General features: G+C 42.0%; 1 protein-coding gene across 1 annotated transcript in view; it reads left to right on the top strand.

Moving 5' to 3' along the window:
• Positions 1-23,316, top strand: part of TNR (tenascin R) — a 198,218-nt gene extending 174,902 nt beyond the window's left edge. The window contains exons 17-21 of the mRNA XM_030206742.1: positions 1,904-2,055; positions 11,236-11,332; positions 12,984-13,145; positions 16,987-17,150; positions 23,197-23,316. Of these exons, the coding sequence (XP_030062602.1) occupies positions 1,904-2,055; positions 11,236-11,332; positions 12,984-13,145; positions 16,987-17,150; positions 23,197-23,316 (695 nt within the window). The remainder of the gene's footprint in view (positions 1-1,903; positions 2,056-11,235; positions 11,333-12,983; positions 13,146-16,986; positions 17,151-23,196) is intronic.
• Positions 23,317-25,495: the final 2,179 nt, after the last annotated feature.

The raw sequence follows: 25,495 nt of genomic DNA, 5'->3' as shown, positions 1-25,495 counted from the left end.
GGAATGGGGTAAATTTTATAAGGTCATTTTCACACAAATAGACCTCTTATAAACTACCCTATGCATAAAAACAAGTGTGTTTGATGTAGGCATGTCCCCAGGCAGAATTTGAGCAGAGCATGGGCAGAAGCATAATTTATACTCACACTGTAAAAAAATATAAATGATAGTGTATATTGTACATGTGTACATTTACACTTGTGGTCCTCAGTTACCCGGATAGGTACCCAGTTACCAGCAATGAATATCATTAGTCTCCGGGTAACTCCTGGCACCACACAAGCTCTGATTCAGGACCACCCTGGCACTATCTGTGCAGTGCTGCTGAAAATCAGGGTATAGCCCTGATCAGTGACCCTTATTTGGGTAGCATCAACTTCTGCCCATGTAAATGTCACTAAATATCAGGTGATATAAAGTTACCCCCTATGCATATACATTTATCCACAGATAGGGTTTTCTAACTGTTTATACCGGAATTGGCGAACGCCTTTACGGTACTATCCAGCTTATAATCGAAAGACAAAAACGCCTATATTGTGACCTAAATCGGGAGATAGGCGTTTATCTCCCAAAAACGAATAACGCGGTATAATCGAAAGCCGAACTTGGACGTTTTCAACTGCACTCCATCGCGGAAGCGTACAAAGTTGACGGGGGCATGTCGGAGGCGTGGTGAAGGCGGGACTGGGGCGTGTTTATCACCCGAACAGAGATGGGCGCCTTTCGCCGATAATGGAAAAAAAAGTATGCGTTTGTAGCTAGAATTTAGGGCACTTTTCCTGGACCCTGTTTTTTCACGAATAAGGCCCCAAAAAGTGCCCTAAATGACCAGATTACCACCAGATGGAATCGGGGATGACCTCCCCTGACTCCCCCAGTGGTCACTAACCCCCTCCCACCACAAAAAAATGATGTTTCACAACTTTTTATTTTCACCCTCAAATGTCATACCCACCTCTCTGACAGCAGTATGCAGGTCCCTGGAGCAGTTGTTAGGGGGTGCAGTGGACTTCAGGCAGGTGGACCCAGGCCCATCCCCCCCCTACCTGTTACAATTGTGCTGCTTAATGCTTAGTCGTCCAACCTCCCCAAACCCACTGTACCCATATGTAGGTGCCCCCCTTCACCCTTTAGGGCTATAGTAATGGTTTAGACTTGTGGGCAGTGGGTTTTGAGGGGGATTTGGGGGGCTCAACAGACAAGGGAAGGGTGCTATGCACCTGGGAGCTCTTTTACCTTTTTTTTTGTTTTTGTAAAAGTGCCCCCTAGGGTGCCCGGTTGGTGTCCTGGCATGTGAGGGGGACCAGTGCACTACGACTCCTGGCCCCTCCCACGAACAAATGCCTTGCATTTATTCATTTTTGAGCTGGGCGCTTTCATTTTCCATTATCACTGAAAAACAAAAATGCCCAGCTCACAAATTGTCGAATAAAACATGGACGTCTATTTTTTTTGAAAATACGGTTCGGTCCGCCCCTTCACGGACCCGTTCTCGGAGATAAACGCCCATGGAGATAGACGTTTTCGTTCAATTATGCCCCTCTATGTAAGCCACATTGAGCCTGCAAATAGGTGGGAAAATGTGGGATACAAATGTAACAAATAAATAAATAAAATCCCTTTTCAAGGGGTGAGGGACTGTTTCACATGAAGAAATTGCTTTAACATTAACCTCTATTTCAGTTACATTTGCGTGTTTCTATAGGATCATTGTCCTGGAGAGACATCAAGGGGTGATTTTCATTGTTGCATTAGGAAACTTGTACAGATTGGCCATGAACTTGAGCCCCTGGGTCTGAACCTTTTAGGTCTCAGCTTCAAATCTTTTCAGCACATAGCACCACCTGGGAGCAGAGAAAAGAGGATTAAATTTTGAATGTTTATTTCTCTTGTCCTACAGGAGAAAGACTGTTCGCATACCCACAAGACTGTGCCCAGCATCTGCTGAATGGAGATACCCTCAGTGGAATATATGCCATCTATGTTAATGGAGACATCAACCAGAAGGTGCACGTTTACTGTGACATGACAACGGATGGGGGTGGATGGATTGTAAGTGATGGAATAGAATAATTAGTGAAACATAGAAAATTAATTTAGTTGATACATCACAAAGCATAAAAGCGGTTTACATGGTATAAGCAATGGGGGAACACAGATGGGCCGATGACCAGAAACAAACACAGGCGCTAGAGGCTGTTAGCACCATACTAGCGCCTGCGTTTGCTACCGCCCAATGATCAGAGCCTCCGAGCATGTGAAACAATGCGCTCACGGGCTCTGAATGCAACTAGTATGCAAATGCATGCAAAACAGGGCTCATACATTGCATGCAACTAGCATGCAAATACATTCTAAACCTATTCATCCCCAATGATCAGCGACCCCAATGGCGCACTGACCGTGGCAAACCCTATACCAGCTCGGATCTGGTGTTAGGGTTTGCAGACCATTGGGGAGGAATGGTGAGCCCTGTCCAGCATGCATTTGCATGCTAGCAGGCCCCCATTCCCCCCAATGCAGCAGCCCAACAAAGGTGGGTCTCCAACCCCCCTAACCCCCCCCCCCACCAGCTTCCCCTCAGATGTTCCTGGTGGCCTAGTGGGCTGTGGGTCAATCCCCGTCCGTCCCCCCCCCCACACACACACACACACACACACACATGGTGGTCTAGCGGCCCTTCCCCAAAAAAGTACAAAACATTTTATACTGCTTATCCCAGAAATAGTGGATTCTCCCCAAGTCTATTCAATAACGGTCTATGGACTTTTCCTTTAGGAAGCCATCCAAACCTTTTTTAAACTCCGCTAAGCTCTGGCAATGAACTCCAGAGTTTAATTACACATTGAGTGAAGAAAAATTTTCTCCGATTTGTTTTAAATTTACTACATTGTAACTTCATCGCATGCCCCCTAGTCCTAGTATTTTTGGAAAGCGTAAACAGAAGCTTCACATCTACCCGTTCAACTCCACTCATTATTTTATAGACCTCTATCACATCTCCCCTCAGCCGACTTTTCTCCAAGCTGAAGAGCCCTAGCTGATTTAGCCTTTCCTCATAGGGAAGTCGTCCCATCCCCTTTATCATTTTCGTCGCCCTTCTCTGCACCTTTCTAATTCCACTATATCTTTTTTGAGATGCGGCGATCAGAATTAAACACAATATTTGAGGTGCGATCGCACCATGGAGCGATACAAAGGCATTATAACATCCTCATTTTTGTTTTCCATTCCTTTCCTAATAATACCTAACATTCTATTTGCTTTCTTAGCCGCAGCAGCACACTGAGAAGAATGTTTCAACGTATCATCAACGACAACACCTAGATCCCTTTCTTGGTCCGTGACTCCTAACATGGAACCTTGCATGACGTAGCTATAATTCGGGTTCCTCTTTCCCACATGCATCACTTTGCACTTGCTCACATTAAACGTCATCTGCCATTTAGATACCCAGTCTCCCAGTCTCGTAAGGTCCTCTTGTAATTCTTCACAATCCTCCCGCGATTTAACGACTTTGAATAACTTTGTGTCATCAGCAAATTTTACTACCTCACTTGTTCCTCCCATCTCTAGGTCATTTATAAATATGTTAAAAAGAAGCAGTCCCAGCACAGAGCCCTGGGGAACCCCACTAACTTCCCTTCTCCATTGAGAATACTGACCATTTAACCCTACTCTCTGTTTTCTATCTTTTAACCAGTTTTTAATCCACAATAGAACACTACCTCCTATTCCATGACTCTCCAATTTCCTCTGGAGTCTTTCATGAGGTACTTTGTCAAACGCTTTCTGAAAATCCAGATACACAATATCAACCGGCTCACCTTTATCCACATGTTTGTTCACCTCTTCAAAGAAATGTAGTAGATTGGTGAGGCAAGATTTCCCTTCACTGAATCCATGTTGACTTTGTCTCATTAATCCATGCTTTTGAATATGCTCTGTAATTTTCTTCTTAATAATAGTCTCTACCATTTTGCCCTCTCCTCGAGTCACTTCACTGGCTTCCGATCAGGTACCGCATACAGTTCAAGCTTCTCCTACTAACCTACAAATGTACTCAATCTGCAGCCACTCCTTACCTCTCTACCCTCATCTCCCCTTATTTTCCTACCCGTAACCTCCACTCTCAAGACAAATCACTCCTTTCAGTATCCTTCTCCACCACCGCCAACTCCAGGCTCCGCCATTTCTGCCTCACCTCACCCCATGCTTGGAATAAACTCCCTGAGCCCATACGCCAGGCCCCCTCCCTGCCCATCTTCAAATCCTTGCTCAAAGCCCACCTCTTCAATGTCGCCTTCGGCACCTAACCACTATATCTCTATTCAGGAAATCTAGACTGCTCCAACTTGACATTTCGTCCTTTAGATTGTAAGCTCCTTTGAGCAGGGACTGTCCTTCTTTGTTAAATTGTACAGCGCTGCATAACCCCAGTAGTGCTCTAGAAATTTTAAGTAGTAGTATGTTTGTTCACCTCTTCAAAGAAATGTATTAGATTGGTGAGGCAAGATTTCCCTTCACTGAATCCATGTTGACTTTGTCTCATTAATCCATGCTTTTGAATATGCTCTGTAATTTTCTTCTTAATAATAGTCTCTACCATTTTGCCCGGCTCCAACATCAGACTCACCGGTCTATAATTTCCCAGATCTCCTCTAGAACCTTTTTTAAAAATTGGCGTTACATTGGCCACCCTCCAATCTTCCGGTACCACGCTCAATTTTAAGGATAAATTACATATTTCTAACAATATCTCTGCAAGCTCATTTTTCAGTTCTATCAGTACTCTGGGATGAATACCATCCAGTCCAGGATATTTGCTACTCTTCAGTTTGTAGAACTGCCCCATTACATCCTCCAGGTTTACAGAGAATTCATTAAGTTTCTCCGACTCATCAGCTTCGAATACCATTTCCGGGACCGGTATCTCACCCAAATCTTCCTCAGTGAAGACTGAAGCAAAGAATTCATTTAATCTCTCCGCTACAGCTTTGTCTTCCCTGATCGCCCCTTTTACTCCTCAGTCATCTAGCGGTGCAACCGATTCTTTTGCCGGCTTCCTGCTTTTAATATACCTAAAAAAATTTGTACTATGTGTTTTTGCCTTCCTTATCAGCGCTTTGCATTTGTCTTGACATTCCTTATGCTGTTTCTTATTATTTTCAGTCAGTTCCTTCCTCCATTTTCTGAAGGATTTTCTTTTAGCTCTAATAGCTTCCTTCACCTCACTTTTTAACCATGCTGGCTCTCATTTGGTCTTCCGTCCTCCTTTTTTAATACGCAGAATATATTTGGCCTGGGCTTCCAGGATGGTGTTTTTGAACAGCATCCACGCCTGATGTAAATTTTTGACCCTCGCAGTCGCTCCTCTAAGTTTTTTTTTCACCCTTCTTCTCATTTTATCATAGTCTCCTTTTTTAAAGTTAAACGCTAATGTATTTGATTTCCTATGTATACTTACTTCAAAGCTAATATCAAATCCGATCATATTATGATCACTGTTATCAAGCGGCCACAGCACCATTACCTCCTGCACCAGATCATGTGCTCCACTAGGGACTAGGTCTAGAATTTTTCCTTCTCTCGTTGGCTCCTGTACCAGCTGCTCCGTAAAGCTGTCCTTGATTTTATCAAGGAATTTTACCTCCCTAGCATGCCCCGATGTTACATTTACCCAGTCAATATCAGGGTAATTGAAATCACCCATTATTATTGTGTTGCCCAGTTTGTTTGCATCCCTAATTTCCTTTAACATTTCTGCATCTATCTGTTCATCCTGGCCAGGCGGATGGTAGTACTCTCCTATCACTATCCTTTTCCACTTTACACATGAAATTTCAATCCACAGTGATTCCAAGACGTGTTTTGTTTCCTGCAGAATTTTCAACCTATTTGATTCAAGGCTCTCCTTAATATACAATACTACCCCTCCACCAATTCAATCCACCCTATGACTACGATATAATTTGTACCCCGGTATGACAGTGTCCCGCTGGTTAGCCTCCTTCCACCAGGTCTCAGAGATGCCTATTATATCTAACATTTCATTTAGTGCAATATATTCTAACTCTCCCATCTTATTTCTTAGGCTCCTGGCATTCGCATATAGACATTTCAAACTATGTTTATCAACTAAATTAGATCCTGCTGTGCCTGCTGGATTCTGTTAATGCTGTGGTACTTAGTTTTTAAAACTAAGTGGAAAAGACTATGGAGATTAGTTGATTAAATTGCTTTTTATATTTTTATTTTGCCTAACATTAACCTACAATTCCTCCCTTAAACCCCAATCTTTAAGTTCCCAAAGCACAAAGGAAAATAGTGATCACTTACCAGAGAAATGTCCTGTTCTGTCGGAACTTCTCAGAAAGAAAGTTCAGTGGGACCTTTCCTCTTTATATAGTTTTGAATCTAAGGGGCCTTTTTTAAACAGGCTCTCTGAAGCTGACTCAGCAATCTATGCAAGTATTCTACTTCCCCACACCTTAATTCACACTTAATTGAAGTCGCTGGATGAGCTACCTCTCCAGCAGCCAAGGAACAGAAAATAACTGCCTTTTAGAACAAGAGTTTTGGGCTGTTTAGTTTCTACCTCTAGAAAAGGTTTCAGTTTAAAACTATGGGGAAAGGGTTTGTACACTATCCTGCTTATTTTCAAACGAGAAGGCCGGCCATCTTCCAACACAAATCGGGAGATGGCCGGCCTTCTCCTAAAGCCGGCCAAATTGGTATAATCGAAAGCCGATTTTGGCCGGCTTCAACTGCTTTCTGTCGCAGAGCCGGTGAAAGTTCAAGGGGACGTGTCGCCAGTGTACAGAAGGTGGAACGGGGGCGTGGTTAAGAGATGGCCGGCTTTGGCCGATAATGGAAAAAAGAAAGCAAGCCCTGACGAGCATTTGGCCGGCTTTACTTTGTCCCTTTTTGTTCATGACCAAGCCTCAAAAAGGTGCCCCAACTGACCAGATGACCACCAGAGGGAATGGGGGATGACCTCCCCTTACTCCCCCAGTGGTCACCAACCCCCTCCCACCCAAAAAAAAATATAAAAAAAACATTTTTTTGCCAGCCTCAAATGTCATACCCAGCTCCATGACAGCAGTATGCAGGTCCCTGGAGCAGTTTTAGTAGGTACAGTGCACTTCAGGCAGGCGGACCCAGGCCCATCCCCCCCTACCTGTTACACTTGTGATGGTAAATGGGAGCCCTCCAAAACCACCCCAAAACCCACTGTACCCACATGTAGGTGCCCCCCTTCATCCCTAAGGGCTATGTTAGTGGTGTACAGTTGTGGGTAGTTGGTTTTGGGGGGGGATTTGGGGGGCTCAGCACACAAGGTAAAGGAACTATGTACCTGGGATCAATTTGTGAAGTCCACTGCAGTGCCCCCTAGGGTGCCCAGTTGGTGTCCTGGTATGTGAGGGGGACCAGTGCACTACAAATGCTGGCTCCTCCCACAACCAAAGGGCTTGCATTTGGTCGTTTTTGAGATGGGCGTCATTGGTTTCTGTTATTGGCAAAAAACGAGGTCGTCCATCTCTAAGGTCGACTATATCAACATTTAGGTCGACCATCTCTTAGGTCTACCTAAATGTTGAGATTTGGGCGTCCCAGACCGTATTATCGAAACGAAAGATGGACGCCCATCTTGTTTCGATAATACGGGATGCCCCACTCCTTTGCAGGGACGTCCTCAGAGATGGGCGCCCTTAGAGATGGGCGTCCCCGTTCAAAAATGCCCCTCTATGGCAACTAGTTAATGATGCTTGCTTTTCTCTCTCTCTCTCTCTTTTTATTCCTCCCTTAATATTAAACTAGGTCCTGCTTGTAGGCACGGGTTTTGGGCGCGTGCAGATCAATTTTTCAGCACACCTGTAAAAAATGCCTTTTTTTAAAAAAATTTTGCCGAAAATGGACGTGCAACAAAATGAAAATTGCCGTGTGTCCATTTTGGGTCTGAGACCTTACCGCTAGCCATTGACCTAGCGGTAAAGTCTCACGCGGTAACCGGGCAGTAACGACCAACGCGCGTTAAATGCCACTTGGCATGCGTCCGATATGCAATCTGAAAATAAAAATAATTTTTCGAACGTGCGTATCGAACGCGTGCCAAAAATGAAATTACCACAATAGCCATGCAGTAGACGGGCAGTAACTCCATTTTGGTGCACATTGGGAGCACGTAGATGTTTACGCGGCTTAGTAAAAGGGCCCCATATTCTTTGTATTTTGTAAACTAAAGATGTAAAACCAGCTCCGCCCAACTCTGCCTCCAGTATGCTTACTTTGAATATACATAAAATTATGCTCAGCTGCCTACACATGCTGTTATACATATATCTGGTGCTGAACTTTATAAATGTCTCTTTCTACATATAAAACATAGATTGCAAATATAGACCCCAGATTCTATATATCGCACCCAACTTTGTGTGCGCATCTGAGATGCGTATGCAAATGACCAATGAGCTTGGAAACATTTATTTATTTATTTGCTGCATTTGTATCCCACATTATCCCACCTATTTGCAGGCTCTATGTGGCTTACATTATGTCGCAATAGCGATCACCATTAACAGAATAGGTAGTTCAGCATATTGTTACAATTAAGGTGCGAAGAATATCAGGTAAAATTAGGGTAAATAAATAAATAATACATAACACATAATACATAATAAATAATATATAACATCAATAAATGGGTGCTAACAACCAATTATTGATGTTAATTGGCAGTCATAAAACTTTGTGCATGCATCTCATGCGTTATTCTATAAAGCACAGTGCCTAACTTCAATTAAATCAAATCAAAACAATTCTTAACCTCTATATTCTCTTTTCAGAGTTCAGGGGCCCTTTTACTAAGCCGTGTAGGTGCCTACGTGTGCCCAATGTGTGTCAGTTTGGAGTTATTGCCCAGCTACCGCATGGCCCTTGTGGTAATTTCATTTGTGACATGCGTCTGCTACGGGTGCCGGAGAAAAAATGTTTAATTTTCTGGTGCGCAGCAGAAACCAAGCAGTAATCATCATTCTACGCGCACAGATGATTACCACAAGGTTAATGCACGAGATCTTACCACTAAGTCAATGGCTGGCAGTAAGGTTTCAAATCCAAAATGCATAAATTTTAAAAAGGCCTTTTTTACAAGCGTGCTGAAAAATGGATCTGCATTCACCCAAAACGCACCTACACTAGCGCAGCCCATTTTTTGGCGCACCTCAGTAAAAGGGTTCCTTGCAGTGTACAATGTAAAGTAAACTTTAACAAAAATATTTAATCAATATGGCTACAACCCAATTAAATCAAAACAATTTTTGTTACCGCTATATCCTCTTTTCAGAGTTCAATGCAGTGTACATTGTACAATAAAAAGTAAAAAAATATATTAAATCAATACAGCTACAATCCAATTAAATCAAAACAATAAAAAGATATGTAACTACATCAATAGCAACATTACTTAGGAAACAGAAACATCTTAATCTTTTTCCTAAATAGTGAATAATTTCTTTCTTTTCTACCGTAGATGAATAGACAGAGTTAGCAATTCTGGAAAAACACACATTCTTAAAAACAGATGGACACAAAATCAATTGCTCCTGCAATTGAGAAACTCAAATAGAGACGATGAAACCAGCTTAATCAATAGTTCAGAAATAGGAAAAACAGACAAACAGCTTTGAAAATAACTCACTAATAGGAAACAGTGTAATTTGGCAATATATGATGAAATATCATACCGGGTAAGTTTAAAAATCAGTCTTGTTGAGGTGTTTTGAACAAGTTATAACATTTTAGAGTATATAGAACTAATGCCCAAAAAAAAGAATGTTGCAATAATCTAAGTAGCATAAAATTAATATCTGGTCAATTGTGTGTATCTGAAAAGGGGTGTGGCCAGGGCTTTCCAAAAAGTTGCACACATATTTGCAGAATTCGCTCTAAGAGCACCTAAGTTGGGCACCAGTTTTACAGTTGCTTTTTAGCAGGCATAAGTAAGGTGCCCAGAACATTATTTTATAAAGGATACACTCCCCTTATAGAATCGTGCTTAAGGCCCGATTCTATATATGACACCTAAAATTAACGCATGTTAGACAATCACGCCTAAGCGTATTCTAAATACCATGCATAAATCCAAGCACAGTATTCAGAATATGCTTAGGCATAGTTTATGCGACTAAATCTGCGTGCATCCGTTTACACCAGTGAAAAGCTGGTGTAAATCCCTGCATGTAGATCTACAAGCACTGGCCCATATTTAAGAACAATGTGCATAGATTTTAGAACACCCCTTTTTGCCTGTGCATGTTAGCATTTAGGCACAGTACATTATAGAATATGCTTAGCAATATACGTGCATAAATTCTAATTTTTGCCAATTAGTGCTCATTATTGCTTGTTAAGAGCTGTTAACATGCTTAAGAGCTTGTTAAAACAAGTTATCTATGCACATAGTTATAGAATATGCCTAGATTTACAAGCAGAACTGCGTGTAACTCTAGGCGCGCTATATAGAATCCAGGGGTCAGCTCTCAATTTTTTCAGCAATGAATTTTCGATGCCATTTATTCATGTCCCTCCAGAAAGGGCAAGTGGGTGTCTGTTTAGGTGCTATTTTACAAAAATAATTAGGGGCTCATTTTGAAAACAATAAAAAATCCAAAATAACATCATACGATGGCAGGATGTTTTTCTCTCAAAAACGTCCAAGTTGCAATTTTCAACTCTCCAATTTTAGATGTTTCTCTCCACAGTTCATCCAAATTTCAAGGCATGTACTTTTATGCTGGTTGGAATGTTAAATAGGCCATTTATATGTGGCTATATGTGTACAAAAATGATTCTATAAAATTACCCCTGTGGAGGGTAATTCTATAATATGGGCAGCCATTATATGTGCTGGTTATGGCTCCTATTTTAAGCTAGTACGTAAGAACATAAGCGCTGCTATTCTGGGGCAGACTGAAGGTCCATGAAACCCAGTATCCTGTTTCCAACAGTAGCCAATCCAGATCACAAGTACCTGGCAAGATCCCAGAGAAGTAAAACAGATTGTATGCTCCTTATCCTTGAAATAAGTAGTGGATTTTCCCAAATCCATCTTAATAATAGCTTATGAACTTGTGTGTCTATGTAAAAATATTGAAAAAAAAGCAACAGAACTAGATATAAGGGGGTTTTCTTCATTTCCATTGAAATCCTCTTCACTTCCTCCTCTTGCAGGTTTTCCAGAGACGGCAGAATGGCCTGACTGATTTCTTTCAGATATGGGAGGTTTATAGCATTGGCTTTGGAAACCTTGAAGATGAATTCTGGCTTGGTAAGGGCCTCCTATATTTATTAAATGACTGTTGGACTTCAAAGATAAATGGATCAATGTAATCATTTATAGGTTGTTTATTTAATTATAAAATGTGTTATATCGCTCATCATAAAAGCAACAAATTGGTATACAGTTCTTCTAGAATGCCATAGTATTATTATATATACAAACTGAAAAGATGTATAAAACTCAATAGACAAAAGTTACAATTCTTCAAAAGAAATATTGCTTTAAAAGAAAGGTATTTTGAGTCCCAACAGCACCATTACTACGTACACCTCTTGTCCTGTGAATAACCAGGGGCCCTGTTTACTAAGCCAACTAAGGGCACACTAGCGTTTTTAGTGTGCATTAAATGTCCCCTATAGGATCATATAGGTGACTCTAGCATTTAGCGCATGCTAAAAATGCTAGCGCACTATAGTAAACAGGGCCCCAGATGTTTAATATTTTTTTTATTACTTAGAGGCCCTTTTACTAAGCAGCGGTAAAAGAGACCCTGTTCTAGGTCCCCTTTTACCAGAGTGGGTAAAAAGGCCAAAAAAAGAAATGGCCATGCAGTAAGTTCGCACTTGTCACACTGACATTTTGGGAGAGGCTCTTACTGCCACCCATTAAGGTGGCGGTAAGGGCTCCCATGCTAACCCAGCAGTAACGGATAGTGCACCACGCAACCCGATTACCGCTGGGTAACACCCTGTGGGAAAAGTTTTTAAATATTTCCTCTAGTGCTGGAAATGATGCACACTGGGGGTGGAACTACCATCAGCACCCGCATTGGGCTTGTGGTAGTTCCGGGTTGCCATGTGACACTCTTTAGTGAAAGGGCCCCATCACTCCACAACGCAGGGTCTACACAAAAAAGTGAATCTCTTTGTAACATCACATCTGGCCTTAGCTGAGGAAGTAACTTTATACTGAAACAATCTCAAAACCCTCTTGGGTGTTATAAGGGATCAACAAAGCCAGTGTAATAAACCTGAAATGTCAGCACTATGATCTTAAGTGATGGTGACTTCATAGCCTTTATTTCTGAACCTCTTTTTGTGTTTTAGATGTCTGTAAACTAGCATTTAGATGTCCATTTGATGAATGTCTAAATCCCGATTTTATGAAGCCAGGATACAAATGTCTAAATCCACAGTACATCCATAGGGCAAAGGGACATGGGCTGGGCATGTTTTGAGTACAACTTGGAAGGAGCTAAAATATGGATGTCCAGTCCCCATTTCAAAAGGGGAACAGATGACTATATCTAAAAAGATGGATATTGATATTGACAACTGCTTCCCTGGACATCTAGGTGTCAGGAAATTGCTCTGATTGAGCAGTGCTCCACTGGAGGGATTAATGGAAGTCATCTCATTAATCCCCCAGTGATTTCTGTCCCCTTCCCCCCCCCCCCCCCCCCCCCCGATAGCAAAACTAGCAGGGGACACCAGGCTCTTTGATAGCTTTGGGAAATATGGATGTTCATTTTGCTAAAATGGCTGTCATGAATGTTTATGAGCAAAGAAAGATAAAAATGATCTTTTCTGAGCTTCTCACCTCTCATAATAGCATTCAGATACTCTGTGTCTCCTCCTTGGCTATTGCTCTTAAATTGGGTTCTTAATTCATTCTAGTTTTTGGTTGTTCTCCACCCCAGGTTTGGAAAATATACACAAGATCACATCACAAGGTCACTATGAACTGCGCATAGACATGAGAGATGGATCAGAAGCTGTCTATGCCTACTATGACAAATTCTCTCTCGGAGACGCCAGAAGCTCGTTCAGACTGAGGATCGGAAACTTCAATGGCACCTCTGGTATAAATATGGCACTAACCAAAACCCAACAGCAGCGCTATTCACTCCTTCTTTGCTGAGTATTCTTTTTAAAATAAAAGTAGTTACTACTGTGAGCCCCTTTCTCCTATACAGTCTCAACCAGTGTTTTCCCAACCTTCTCTAGGGTCTCCAATGTATGCAGCTGAATCTTATACATATCCACTGGGATTTAGATTTAGCTCATGCCTTTTTCAGTAGTAGCTCAAGGTGAGTTACAATCAAGTGCAGTATTTTCCGGTCACCAGAGGGTTTACAATCCAAGTTCATAGCTAAGGTAATGGGGGAAAAGGAATGGGGCTTAAATACCACCTTTCTGTGGTTTTTCCAACTACATTCAAAGCGGTTTACATAATATATGCAGGTATTTATTTGTACGTGGGACAATGGAGGGTTAAGTGACTTGCCCAGAGTCACAAGGAGCTACAGTGGTAATCGAACCCAGTTTCCCAGGCTCAGAGTCCACTGCACTAACCACTAGGCTACTCGGTTTAAATGACTTGCCCAAAATCACAAGGAGCAGTAGTGGTATTTGAATCTTGGCTTTCTTGGTTCTCAGCTTGCTTTTGTAACTATTACTCCTCCACTCCTGAAAATCCAACTGGCAGGATGAGGTTCCAGAAAAGAGCTGGAAAACATCATCGAAACCATAGAGGTTCAGGTTATATTTATTTGATAAACTGCCTAGGGAAAACCATCAAAGCAGAGTACAATCAATATATAAAATCAAAAAGGAACTCCAACCATCAAAAGGAAAGAAAAGAAAAAGAAATAAAAACATTTCTGGGTTACTGTTTCTCCAGGTCCCAGTACCTAGTTCCATTCAAACTGCCGGGGCCATAATATACCCAAAACACCTTCCATATGGAAGGCTTCTCAAGAAAGGTGTGGTTTCAGTGAGGTTTTTTGAAAGATATCAAAGAAGATTCCAAGTGTAAAAAGACTGTCAACAGGTTCCAAAGGATAGGACCTACCACACTAAACATAGACCCCCCCCCCCCCCCTGATATTCAGAACAATTTATCCATCTAAATGGTACTTAGCCAGCTATCCGATGATTTTCAGCCGGGGATAGCCAGCTATCTCCAGCAGAATATCGCTGGTTAGTGCCTGGCAGATAGCTGATTATATCGGATGATATAACCGGCTATCCACAGATTTTCAATGCAAAGCCGGCTAAGTTTGGCGACCATCTTTGGTCACGTCAATAGGTGGAATAACCTGGCCGGTTCCAACGTAACCGGCCAGCACAGAATATCGGCTTGACTGCTTGAAACCAGTCAAATTTAACAACAACTTTATCACAGTATTCTGGACTAATTGCAGCCATGTAAGTATTCACTATGATCCTTTGAGGGTTGCACCCAGGTCTGATTTGCAGGATGACCAAAATCCAAAGGAAGTATGTCTTGTTTGTGTGTATGCCTTGTAGCGCTATAGAAATGATAAGTAGTAGTAGTATAATAAAGCGCTAAGATTTATGCTCCAATTATGTACATAAATGTTAAGAATACTAGTTTATACCCACATGTTTGCACCTAAGTGCTATTTGCACATATCTTACAAAGCACATATTTCACAGGTGAGTATTCACATGAGCAGAGTCTGGGTGGAGCATGGATGAAGTGTAAATTTACACATGAAACTAATAAACTACTATAAGTTACACAAGTATCAGAGGCACTTATACAAATAAATTTATTCCAGCTCTATGGCTGGTGTCAGTGCTCACACCGAAGTACATATATATATTTATGGGCACTGTAATAGAATTACCCCCAAAAGAACCAGATTCTCAGACCAAGTCTAGGGGCCCTTTTACTAAAGGGTTGCCACGTGGCAACCTGGAACCACTGCCAGCCCAACGCGGGTCCCAGCAATAGTTCCACCCCCAGTGCGTGCCATTTCTGGCACTAGCGCAAATATTGAAAAACAATTTACACAAGGGGTTACCTGGTAGTAATCGGGCAGTGTTGAGTGCTGCCCAGTTACTGCCAGGTTAATGTGGGACCCCTTACCACCTCAGTGGGCGCTAAGTGCCCCCCCAAATGGCCGCAGAGCAAGTGCAAACATACCACATGGCCATTTCATTTTTGGTTACGTTCACCTGCTGCAGTAAAAAGGACCCTGGCATGCAGCAAAAACAGCTGCAGCACAGGGCCCCTTTTACCACAGTCCCTTAGGCAAATACATCTCATGAATATTCATTAGGGGAATACTCAAAATTTGACTGTTTTGCAGCACTGGGGACTGAAAGTGAATATCAGTAATCTAAATTATCATGTCTGATAATATAGCAGCATTTGTAATTGGTAATTGAAGAGTTGTAATGAGACCTCCTGGTGATTTGAATCTGAAAAGAGATTATTAGTACCATTATTCTGAGCAACAGGGATTCTCCTTGATTCAAGTAATAGAACTGCATACTTTTAGAGCCAAGCAGTTTCCTTTTCTAGTCTTGACTTAGAGATATTTCTTAATGTGTTCCTAGGATAGTGCCCTTACAATGGTGCTGATTAACAATTAATCAGATTAAAAGAGGCTGGAGAAGATGCAACCCCAGTCCTTATCTCCAGATCAAAGCATATATGTCTACTGAAAATGGCATGTTTGAGTAATAGAAAATCTGAACATGCTGTATGAATTCTATTTCTTCAAGTAGTTGTGATTTTAAAACTTTTATGGAGTCCTCCGTGTATTCACAGAACATGTAGCATGAAGAGAAACAGTTCTAAAGGGACTAATCCTAAAGTCAAGGGGAATTTCAATCAGCATGCTTAGTTTGCACTGTTTCCTCCTGATTCATATCAGCTAAACCAGCCTAACATCCACAATAGAAGACTCACTTTCTTAATTTCCAATTGTTAATTTCAGATAAGCAAACAAGCTAATTTCAGATAGCTAGCTGAAACCAAGAGTGCTGTACTGATTCTGGTTCAATACCAGCATGACCAGTCTTTCAGTAGTTACTTCAGTTAAACAATTGCTAAGTGGGTTGATTGTGGAACTGACTGATTGGCTATGGCTGGTTGCTGAGTTATCTGAAGTTGATATAAAATTAAAAGGTAAAAAGATGATTCAAATTCCATAGGAGGAGAGGAAGAACCCAGATGCAGATTTTTTTTCCTTACAGGGAAGAGCACAACAGATTACCTAGAACAGCTAGGGTCTCTGGAGATGCTCAATAGGATAAAGGTTTATATCTTGGTCTAAGTCATAAATTTCAAGGAAACTGGCGGGAAAGGGTAACATGCAACATTATACCTATAAGGTCAAAGATTGCATGATCCTTACAGAAAACTGCTTACTTTAGCTTATAGTGGGGGTTCTCAATCCAATCCTCAGACACACCAGGTCAGTCTGGTTTTTAGGATATCCGCAATGAATATGCATGAGATAAAATTGCATATACGGCCTCCATTATATGCATATCTATCTCATACATATTCATTGTGACTATCCTGAAAATCTGACTGGCTGGGTGTGTCCCAAAGACTGGGTTGAGAACCTCAGACTTACAGGTACAATAAAAAATATAATGTAAATATGCAGACACAAATGTGGGGGTAAAATAACATGCTTTGCCTGCTGTGTTAAGACGTTGTAAATCACAGTGCTGCTGGGATTATTCACCCTCTGGGAACTGAACTGGGACCATTAACTTATGTCACATATAATAGACCACTGAATAACCACCAACTGATAGCAGCTTAGATTTTTTTTTTTACTTAGAATATCTTTGAGCACATGGGTTAGGAGTAAATAGTTCTTTATACCAGTGCTAGCCAGCTGAATTTGTGTAATGAATTTTCTTTTTCTGCAGGAGATTCCCTTTCCTACCACCAGGGACGTCCCTTCTCCACTAAGGATAGAGATAATGATGCTGCTGTTACCAGCTGCGCCTTATCCTACCATGGTGCCTGGTGGTTCAAGAACTGCCATCGGACCAACCTTAATGGGAAATACGGTGAATCCAGGCATAGCCAGGTAACAGCCAAAGAAAATGCAAATAAGAAGTGACCCCTCCTGTTCACCATCTTGTATCTCATTATTAAGCAATTTTCTTAAATTTCATTCTGTGCGCTCCTGCAGAAACGTTTTCTATTTTCTCTAATATTGCTTTCAGATCTCTTTTTTGAATACATGGTTCCATCAGTGCCAACGTTTCAAAATGGTTGGAGCAGTGGTTGGTCGGCTGGCACCCGGGGCGGATTGCTGCTGTGCACCCCCTTCCCCCAGGTGCAGCATCATCGTCCTATCCCTCCCCCGGCTCATCACCTCAAGACACACACACACCCCAGGTGCATTGCCTCTTACCTCCTGGGGTGCTGGGAGCAGCCACGTGGCTGTCTGCTCTGCCAGTTCCCTGCTCCCTCTGCCCCGGAACAGGAAGTAACATCAGAGGGAGCAAGGAACCAACGGAGCTGACAGCCGCGTGGCTGCTCCCTGCACCCCCCTGCAGCATGCACATAGGGTGGACCGCTCCCACTGCCCCGCCCTCAGTATGTTGCTGGGTTTGGGGGTGCCAACTCAGTGAAGGAGCTTGCTCAATATTGGTGATGCTTAGCACCCACAGAGGCTGGCTCCTATGTACTGTTCTTTCCTTATTTCATCTCCCATTTAGCATGTACAAATACATAAACCCTTTAAACCATGTTTCCCAAGTCCAGTCCTGGGGTACCTCTTGCCAGTCAAAGTTTTCAGGATATCCACATGAACCTGATTTGCATGCATTGCCTCCATTATATGGAAATCTCTTTCATACATATTCATTGTGAATATCTTGAAAACCTGACTGGGAAAGGATACTCCAGGACCAGACTTGCGAAACAGTGTCAAATACCAATAATTTCCTCCTTTTCAGAAATGTCCTTCTAGATACAGACCCCTGGATTCTTTATATGGCACCAAAAGTTGCACGTCTAAGTTGGACACTGGCATTTACACTTGCTTTTAGCAGGCATCCAAAAACTAGGCACTGGATCCACACCAAATGCTAATGCACTCCCTTTATAGAATAGTGCTTAGCGCTCAATTTTTTTGGCGCCAAATTTTAATTTATTTTTTTATCTCAAGTAGAGAGGTGTGGTAGCCGTGTTAGTCCACTCTTAAAGGTTATCAATAGAAATAAAACAAAATAAAACATGGAAAAGAAAATAAGATGATACCTTTTTTATTGGACATAACTTAATACATTTCTTGATTAGCTTTCGAAGGTTGCCCTTCTTCGTCAGATCGGAAATAAGCAAATGTGGTAGCTGATAGTATATATAAGTGAAACATCCAAGCATTACAATGACAGTCTAGCAGGGTGGGGGTGGGTAGGAGGTATGCATGGGGACATCAAAGAATTTCATTGATAGTGTAACAGGATGGGTGTGGGTAGGTGTAGGAGGAGGGTGATAAACAGAGAAATACAACTTTATGGTTTATAATGGGCTAGAAAACCCAGATCCTTGTTAAGTCCTGTCTGTTGGGTGTCAAAATACTCAATCATTCTGACTTCAAAGGTCTTACATTCCTGTATTGTTTTAAAGTTACCTTTCAGGATTCTTACTGTGAAATCACTGGTGTAGTGTCCTGGTCTTGTAAAGTGCTGGCCCACAGGGGTGGGAACCTGACTGGCACAAACATCTATATACAAGAAACCCATTGACAGATGCAGCTACCTCCACAACTTCAGCTTCCATCCTTCACATACAAAAAGATCCATTATTTACAGCCAAGCCACAAGATACCACCGTATCTGCTCTGACCCAGGGGATAGAGACAGACACCTTGAAATCCTGATTGCATCCTTCAAATAGAAAGGCTACAACCCCAAAATAATCTCCAAGAATATTGCCTCCTCCCTCAAAACACCCAGGGAAAATCTGCTACAGTACAAAGAAAAAAAAGCCACAGACAGAATCCCCCTTGTAGTGACATACAACCCAGAGCTGGAGAAATTGAGGAAAATCATAAGAGACCTACAGCCTCTACTCCAGGAGGATGAATTACTGAAAGAGATATTCCCATCCCCACCAGTGCTGGCCTTCTGATAGCCACCCAACTTAAAACACAAGCTAATTGTTATGACCCGGTAGTAGTGAGCCCCTGTGCCCCGACAGAGATGGAGTGACGCTGCACTCAGTCAGGCAGCCAGACAACCCCTAGCTTCACCTGGGAAGCGACCACTGTTCACCAAGAGTTGAGCTCCCAGCTGCAGGTGGCCACCAGGACTTCTGGAACCAGCGGGGTTGCACAGCCGCTGACCAGGCTGAGAGGCAAGCAGACACAGTCCAATAGCCAAGTAATCCGTAGGGCAAAGAATAGTCAAACCAGGCCAAGGTCTAGGCAGGCAGCAAACAATCGTGGTCAGGAAACAAGCCGAGGTCTGGTACACAGGAAAACAGGAACTGAGGAAAGCCGGTGAACAGAACTCCAGCGTGGACCTCTGAGACAATTGAGGCCGAAGCAACAAAGGACTGAAGGCAGGGCCTTAAGTAGTGGAGGAATTAGGCTCAAGCATGTGCACCCCCATCAACAGAGGTGCCTACGTCCAAATATGGGCTTCCTTCCTGACCAATAAAAAAGGTATCATCTTATTTTCTTTTCCATGTTTTATTTTGTTTGATTTCTATTGATAACTTTTTTTTATCTCAAACCCCTGAGTGGGGAGCAATACACATTCATAATAATAATAGACATTTCACAAAACATAAAACATAATCATAATGTAAAACTCAAAATCCAACATTGTTCAGGCGATCCAAAACTTGCCCCTAAGAAGGGATGTCAAACGCTTGCTGGAACAAAACAGTTTTTAAAACCTTTTTGCAGTTGTCCATATTTTGTAAAGCTCAGAGCAGAGCAGGTGAAGAATTCCACAATGTAGGTCCTGCAATATTGAAAATCAAGTTCCTATATTTATCCAAAAAGACAGTCTTAAAAGAAGGAACACCGAGCATATTAGAAGATGCTCACCTCAAAGACCGAGAAGGCTGGTGTAAATGCAAATTTACTGAAATCATAAGAGAGATTGAATTCCCTCTGTAGTGTGCATCCCTGTGCAGCAAATAGCCCCAGGGAACGTGTTATAAATACAAAGTGTTGGCAAAATCCAGTTTCTCTTTATGTTTTGTCTTTATGGGGCTAATTTTGTTTTTTTTTCCACAGGAAAACCCTCTTTTACATGCAGAGAAGGACTTTTACAAAATTGCACAAACACACACACGTAAAGGGCTAGTTTCTATATATGGTGCCTGAAAAATCCACGCAGTAAAAAAATATGTCTAGGCATATTCTCTAAAGTACACCTAAATTATATAGAATAGGCTTAAATTTCCACATGATATATAGAATATGCCAAGCGCCTCTCCACGCAACCAAATTTGGTTGTATCGCAGAGCGGGTGTATTCCAAAACAAAGTGCGTAGATTGTAGAAATGCCCATGACCTGCTCATAACCACACCCCCTTTTCAACTATTCAACTTGGAATACACTTGAGTTGTGCACGTAAAGCTTAATGCCAATTAGTGCTGATAATTGCTTGTTACCATCCAATTTACAGTGCTGATTAGCTAGTTAGCCAATTAAGTTATGCATATTGTTGTAGAATGTGCTTGGATTTCTACGTGAACATTAAGGCATGATATATAGCATTTGTGGGAAGTGCCTGCATTGACGATAAGGGGTGTACTTTCATGTGACCTGCATGTAACTATGTTCGGGAGTGCAATTTGGGCAGAGTGTAGGTGGAACTGTGAATTAATCCCTGGATTCTATAAAGTTTGCCCAAATTTGGGTGTGATTCTGAGTTGCACGAGTAACTAAGGACGTCTTTTACAAAGCGGTGGTAACCCCAATGTGCCTTTTCTGGCACATTGGAAATATATATTTTTTGTAGCATAGTGCTAACCCGGCGGTAATTGGGCAAGACCGCATGCTGCCCGGTTAATGCCGCCATACCGCCACCTCAGTGGGTGGCGGTAAAGGCTCCCCATCGCATGGCCACGTGGTAAGGGTTATCTTACCGCATGGACATTTTTGGGAGGTTGGGGGGGGGCTTTTTTCCTGTTGTGATAAAAAGATCCCTGACACGCTGGTAAAAGGACCCCCTAAATTACTAGTCCATAAGCCATGCAGAAATGGCTTGCGCTCGGGGTGGGACTACCACTGGCAGGCACGTTGGGCCGGTGGTAGTCCCAAAAAAGCGAGCGGTAAGCCCGCGTTGGGCTTACTGTCGCTGTATAAAAGGGCCCCTCAATAATTGGCTGCTAACAATCAGTTATTGGCATTAGCTGGTACTAATTTGGAGTTGTGCTTGCAACTGCCTATGCAACCCAAAAGGGGGCATGGGTGGGTCAGGGGCATTCCAGAAAGTTATGTGTAGTTATTGTAGGGATGTGCATCCAACTTGCACACCAAGATTTCCATCAGGTTTCACTTGATGTACGTCCTCACACCTAAAGTTCAGCATGGCAATCCACTCTAAGCTCTATTCTTTGAAGAGCACTCAGCCTAGAGTGCTCCTCATAGAATGGCTCCAAGTGCAGGCTTTTCAAGGTACCTATTTTTTGGCACCATTTACCGAATCGGGCCCTAAATGCATAGTTTATAAAATGCATTCTTATGCACATACTTCACAGTCTTGAGCTCTCCCATGCAGAATTTTCATTTGCAACATGATATCTTTTTGGATGCATGTTGGATAATAGTGGCAATTAAGTTGGCCTCACTGACAGCCTTGGTTAATTATCCAGTTAGTGGACTGACTATCACTTCTATCCAGATAGCTTCCAGCTCCACCCCATACTGACCAGGCACTATCCATATGGGGGTGAGATCTATATATGACACCAAATACAGCACTATTCTATAAGCCGAGCTTAAAGTTCGGCGTGGTTTATAGAATAGTGCTTCTGTCCGAGAATCACACATAACTTTAGATGCGGCCATTTGCACCAACTGAAAGAGGGTGCAAGTATTCGTGCCTAAATTAGACACATATCCCTGTTATTCTATAACTACCTGAGTAAATTTTAGGAACACCCCCGTTCTGCCCATGACCCTACCATTTCTGCATCCCTTTTTTGAACTTGCGCATAAAATTTAGTCACAGATCCCGTGCCTAAATTTAGATGCATATCTTTGAAATTAATCTATTTAGTGCCAATAATTGCATGTTAAGCCAATTAATCAGCGCTAATTAACTCATTCAATTAAATTGTGCATGCAAATTGGGTGCATGCCCGAATTTGAGTGTGCAATTGTTAGTGACTTTTATAGAATTTGGGGGATAGCGCAATGGCAGGCTGAATAGAGCTACTGAATATCAACAAATTGCAGCAGCTAAGAGAAGCAGCCAAATAACTGCTGCAGGAATTATCCGGATATTTTCTTTTGAATATGAGGCCCTTATAGTCTTGATTTGCACGGGATTGTATTATATGCAAAACTCTGGTGTGAACTGTCACATAAATGAGCTGCATCAAGTATTAAGTCAATCTCTACTGAAAAGACTCTGGGCCCCTTTTACTAAGGCGTGTCGAAAAATGGCCTGCGCTGGTGTAGGCATTTGGACTCGCGCAGGTCCATTTTTTAGCGAGCCTGCAAAAAAGGCCTTTCTTTGTGGCTGAAAATGGACGTGCAGCAAAATTAAAACCAGCATGCATCCATTTTCAGCCTGAAACCTTACCGCCACCCATTGACTTAGCGGTAAGGTCTCACACATTAACCGGGCGGTAATCATCAGCGCGCATACACTGCTGATTATCACTGTGTTTCGGATGCACGTCAAAAAATTGAATAACTGCCCTGGGCACACGGTAGCCGGGCGGTAGTTCCAATTTGACGTGCGTTGGACGTTCATAGGCGCCTACACGCTTTAGTAAAAGGGTTCCTCTATTTTCTCCATGCTTTGACTAAGATGTAGACATAAATCCTAATAAACTTTATACCAAATAAGTATCTATCCTTGGATCTGCATGCCTGCTGCTTTTTTATCTCACTTTCTTCCCTTCCTTCTCTCTTGCTGTTTCTTTCACTTAGGGTGTTAATTGGTATCACTGGAAGGGCCATGAATTCTCCATTCCCTTTGTAGAAATGAAGATGAGGCCTTACAGCCACCATAACCTTGCTGGAAAGAAACGAAGATCCCTATACCGCTGAGCCAGAAAGCAACCTGAACAGCCAACTTTTTCCATGATTTCTTTGTATTTTGTAAGAATATGCTCGAGCAATGTGCTACCAGCAAACTGAAGAAGGTTGTTTTAACTACAGGACTGATTTCCTTTTAAAGAGGGGAATTCTTCAATCTTCTGTAATTAACTGTTCCAATACCAGTTTTTAACTCCCTAAAGCAAGTAACAAAAAGCATTTTTTTTATGTTGGTTTCTATGACAAACAGTCCCAGAGTGTACCTTGTAAAAAGAAATTGAATTTCCTTTCCTATCCAATCACCATATTAACATCTTCTCATGTAATCAACCTCCAGTTTCACTTGCTGAGAGAAGCAGGCACTAATAAGAGTAATTAACCCTGCAGTCACATGCCAGTTGTGTCAATTGCTGAGTCAGCTTCCTTTAACAGAAGTAGTATCCATTTAATTTAATTGCAGTAATACATTGGGAAAACCTTTTTTCCCTTCATCTGCCACAGATCTTAAAAGTCTCTTTATATTGATTATGTCACATAAAATACATTCCTGATACCATTTGTTGTGTTATGTTATGTTATATTATGTTATGTTACACCAGACTTGTATTCCACAAATACCTTAGCAATTCTATGTGGATTACAAAAATTCAAGAAGTCTGGATAAAACAAACATTCCAGGAACTACAATACATCTGCCAAACACAATCTAATTTCTGAAAGAAAAATGTTTTCAAGGTTTTTCTAAACATTAACCTCTGAATTCTATAAAAGTTGCTAAAAATTGTGTGCGCAAATTTGAGCGCAAACCCAACTTATATACACAATTTAATTGAATAACATTAATTAGCATGGCTAATTGGGCTGTGAACAAGCAGTTATTGGCACTAATTAGATTTAATTAGAATACATGCATGTAAATTTGGGTGTGGTATCTACGCCTAAATGTTACGCATGAGTTCAGAAGGGGGGCACAGAACTGGGAGGGTCATGGGCAGAACAAGGACATTCCTAAAACTAATGCATATAGGGGCCCTTTTACGAAGCAGCAGTAAGCCCAACGCGGGCGTACCGCTCACTAAACGGGAAGTACCGCCAAGCTACCGCAGCAGCCCAGCAGTAGTTCCCTACCCCCAGCATGCACCATTTCCGGCACTACAAAAATCTGGTATGTACCCAGTGATAATCAGTCAGTGCCACACGCTGCCTGGTTACTTCCGGGTTAGCGCGGGAGCCCTTACTGCCACCTCAATGTGTGGTAGTAAGTGCTCCCCCCAGAAACAGCTATGTGGCAAGTGCCTCACTTGCCGCACAGCCATTTCTTGAAAAAAAAAAAACAAAGACCTGCCTTCTACCCACTGCAGTAAAAGGGGGCCTCAGCATGTGTTTTTGACGTGCGCCGAGGCCTCCTTTTGCCGCAGCGGGTAAAAGGAGCCCATAGTTATAGAATAAGGAGGAAACACGCCTAATTCAGGCGCAAAGATATGCACCTCGTTTCAATTGGTGCAAATGGCTGCGCCTAAAGTTAGGTGTGATTCCTGGGCATAAGCGCTATTCTGTAAACCTTGCCTCACCAATTTTCTGGACGCCATATATAGAATTCACCCCTAAATAATCAGGAAGTAATCGAATCTGAAATGGTAGTGAGTTCCAGACCAAAGCTTCTTGTCTCCTTCATTAACATTTAGGAAAGCAAGGCTTCCCAATCTAGTGATCTATATTAAGTTGGGTTTTCAGGATACCCACACTGAATATGCCTTTGATAAATTTTCATATGTTGGGTCTCTAATGTCCGTAAATTTATGCTATGCATATTCCATCTTTGTAGAGCCTGTAAACCCAACTGATTGTGAGTTTTTGGGAAGCCCAGAAATAAAGAGACTTCGGAGCTCATTTTCAAAACAAAAAAATATCATAAGGTGGCAGAAGGACAGTTTTCTCTCAAAAATGTTCAAGTTGCAATTTTTGACACCCCGATTTTAGACATTTTGCTCCACAGTTCGTTCAAATTTCAAAGGGGCATGCAGAGGGCATGTTTTGGGTGGGACCTGAGTGAGACAGGCATGGCACAAAAAGATAGATGTTTTTCTGCAATGGAACAAAATGAAAATGTCTAGAGCCAAAATTAAGATATGCTTGGCTAGACCTATTTGAATTACGTCTAACCTGCTTATTTTTGGAGAAGGGCGCCCAT

This window comes from Microcaecilia unicolor, chromosome 6 (genome assembly GCF_901765095.1).
Source record: "Microcaecilia unicolor chromosome 6, aMicUni1.1, whole genome shotgun sequence".
NCBI classification, from domain to species: Eukaryota; Metazoa; Chordata; class Amphibia; order Gymnophiona; family Siphonopidae; genus Microcaecilia; species Microcaecilia unicolor.
The sequence above is the reverse complement of the archived record's forward strand: the minus strand, read 5'-3'. Positions and strand labels throughout refer to the sequence as shown.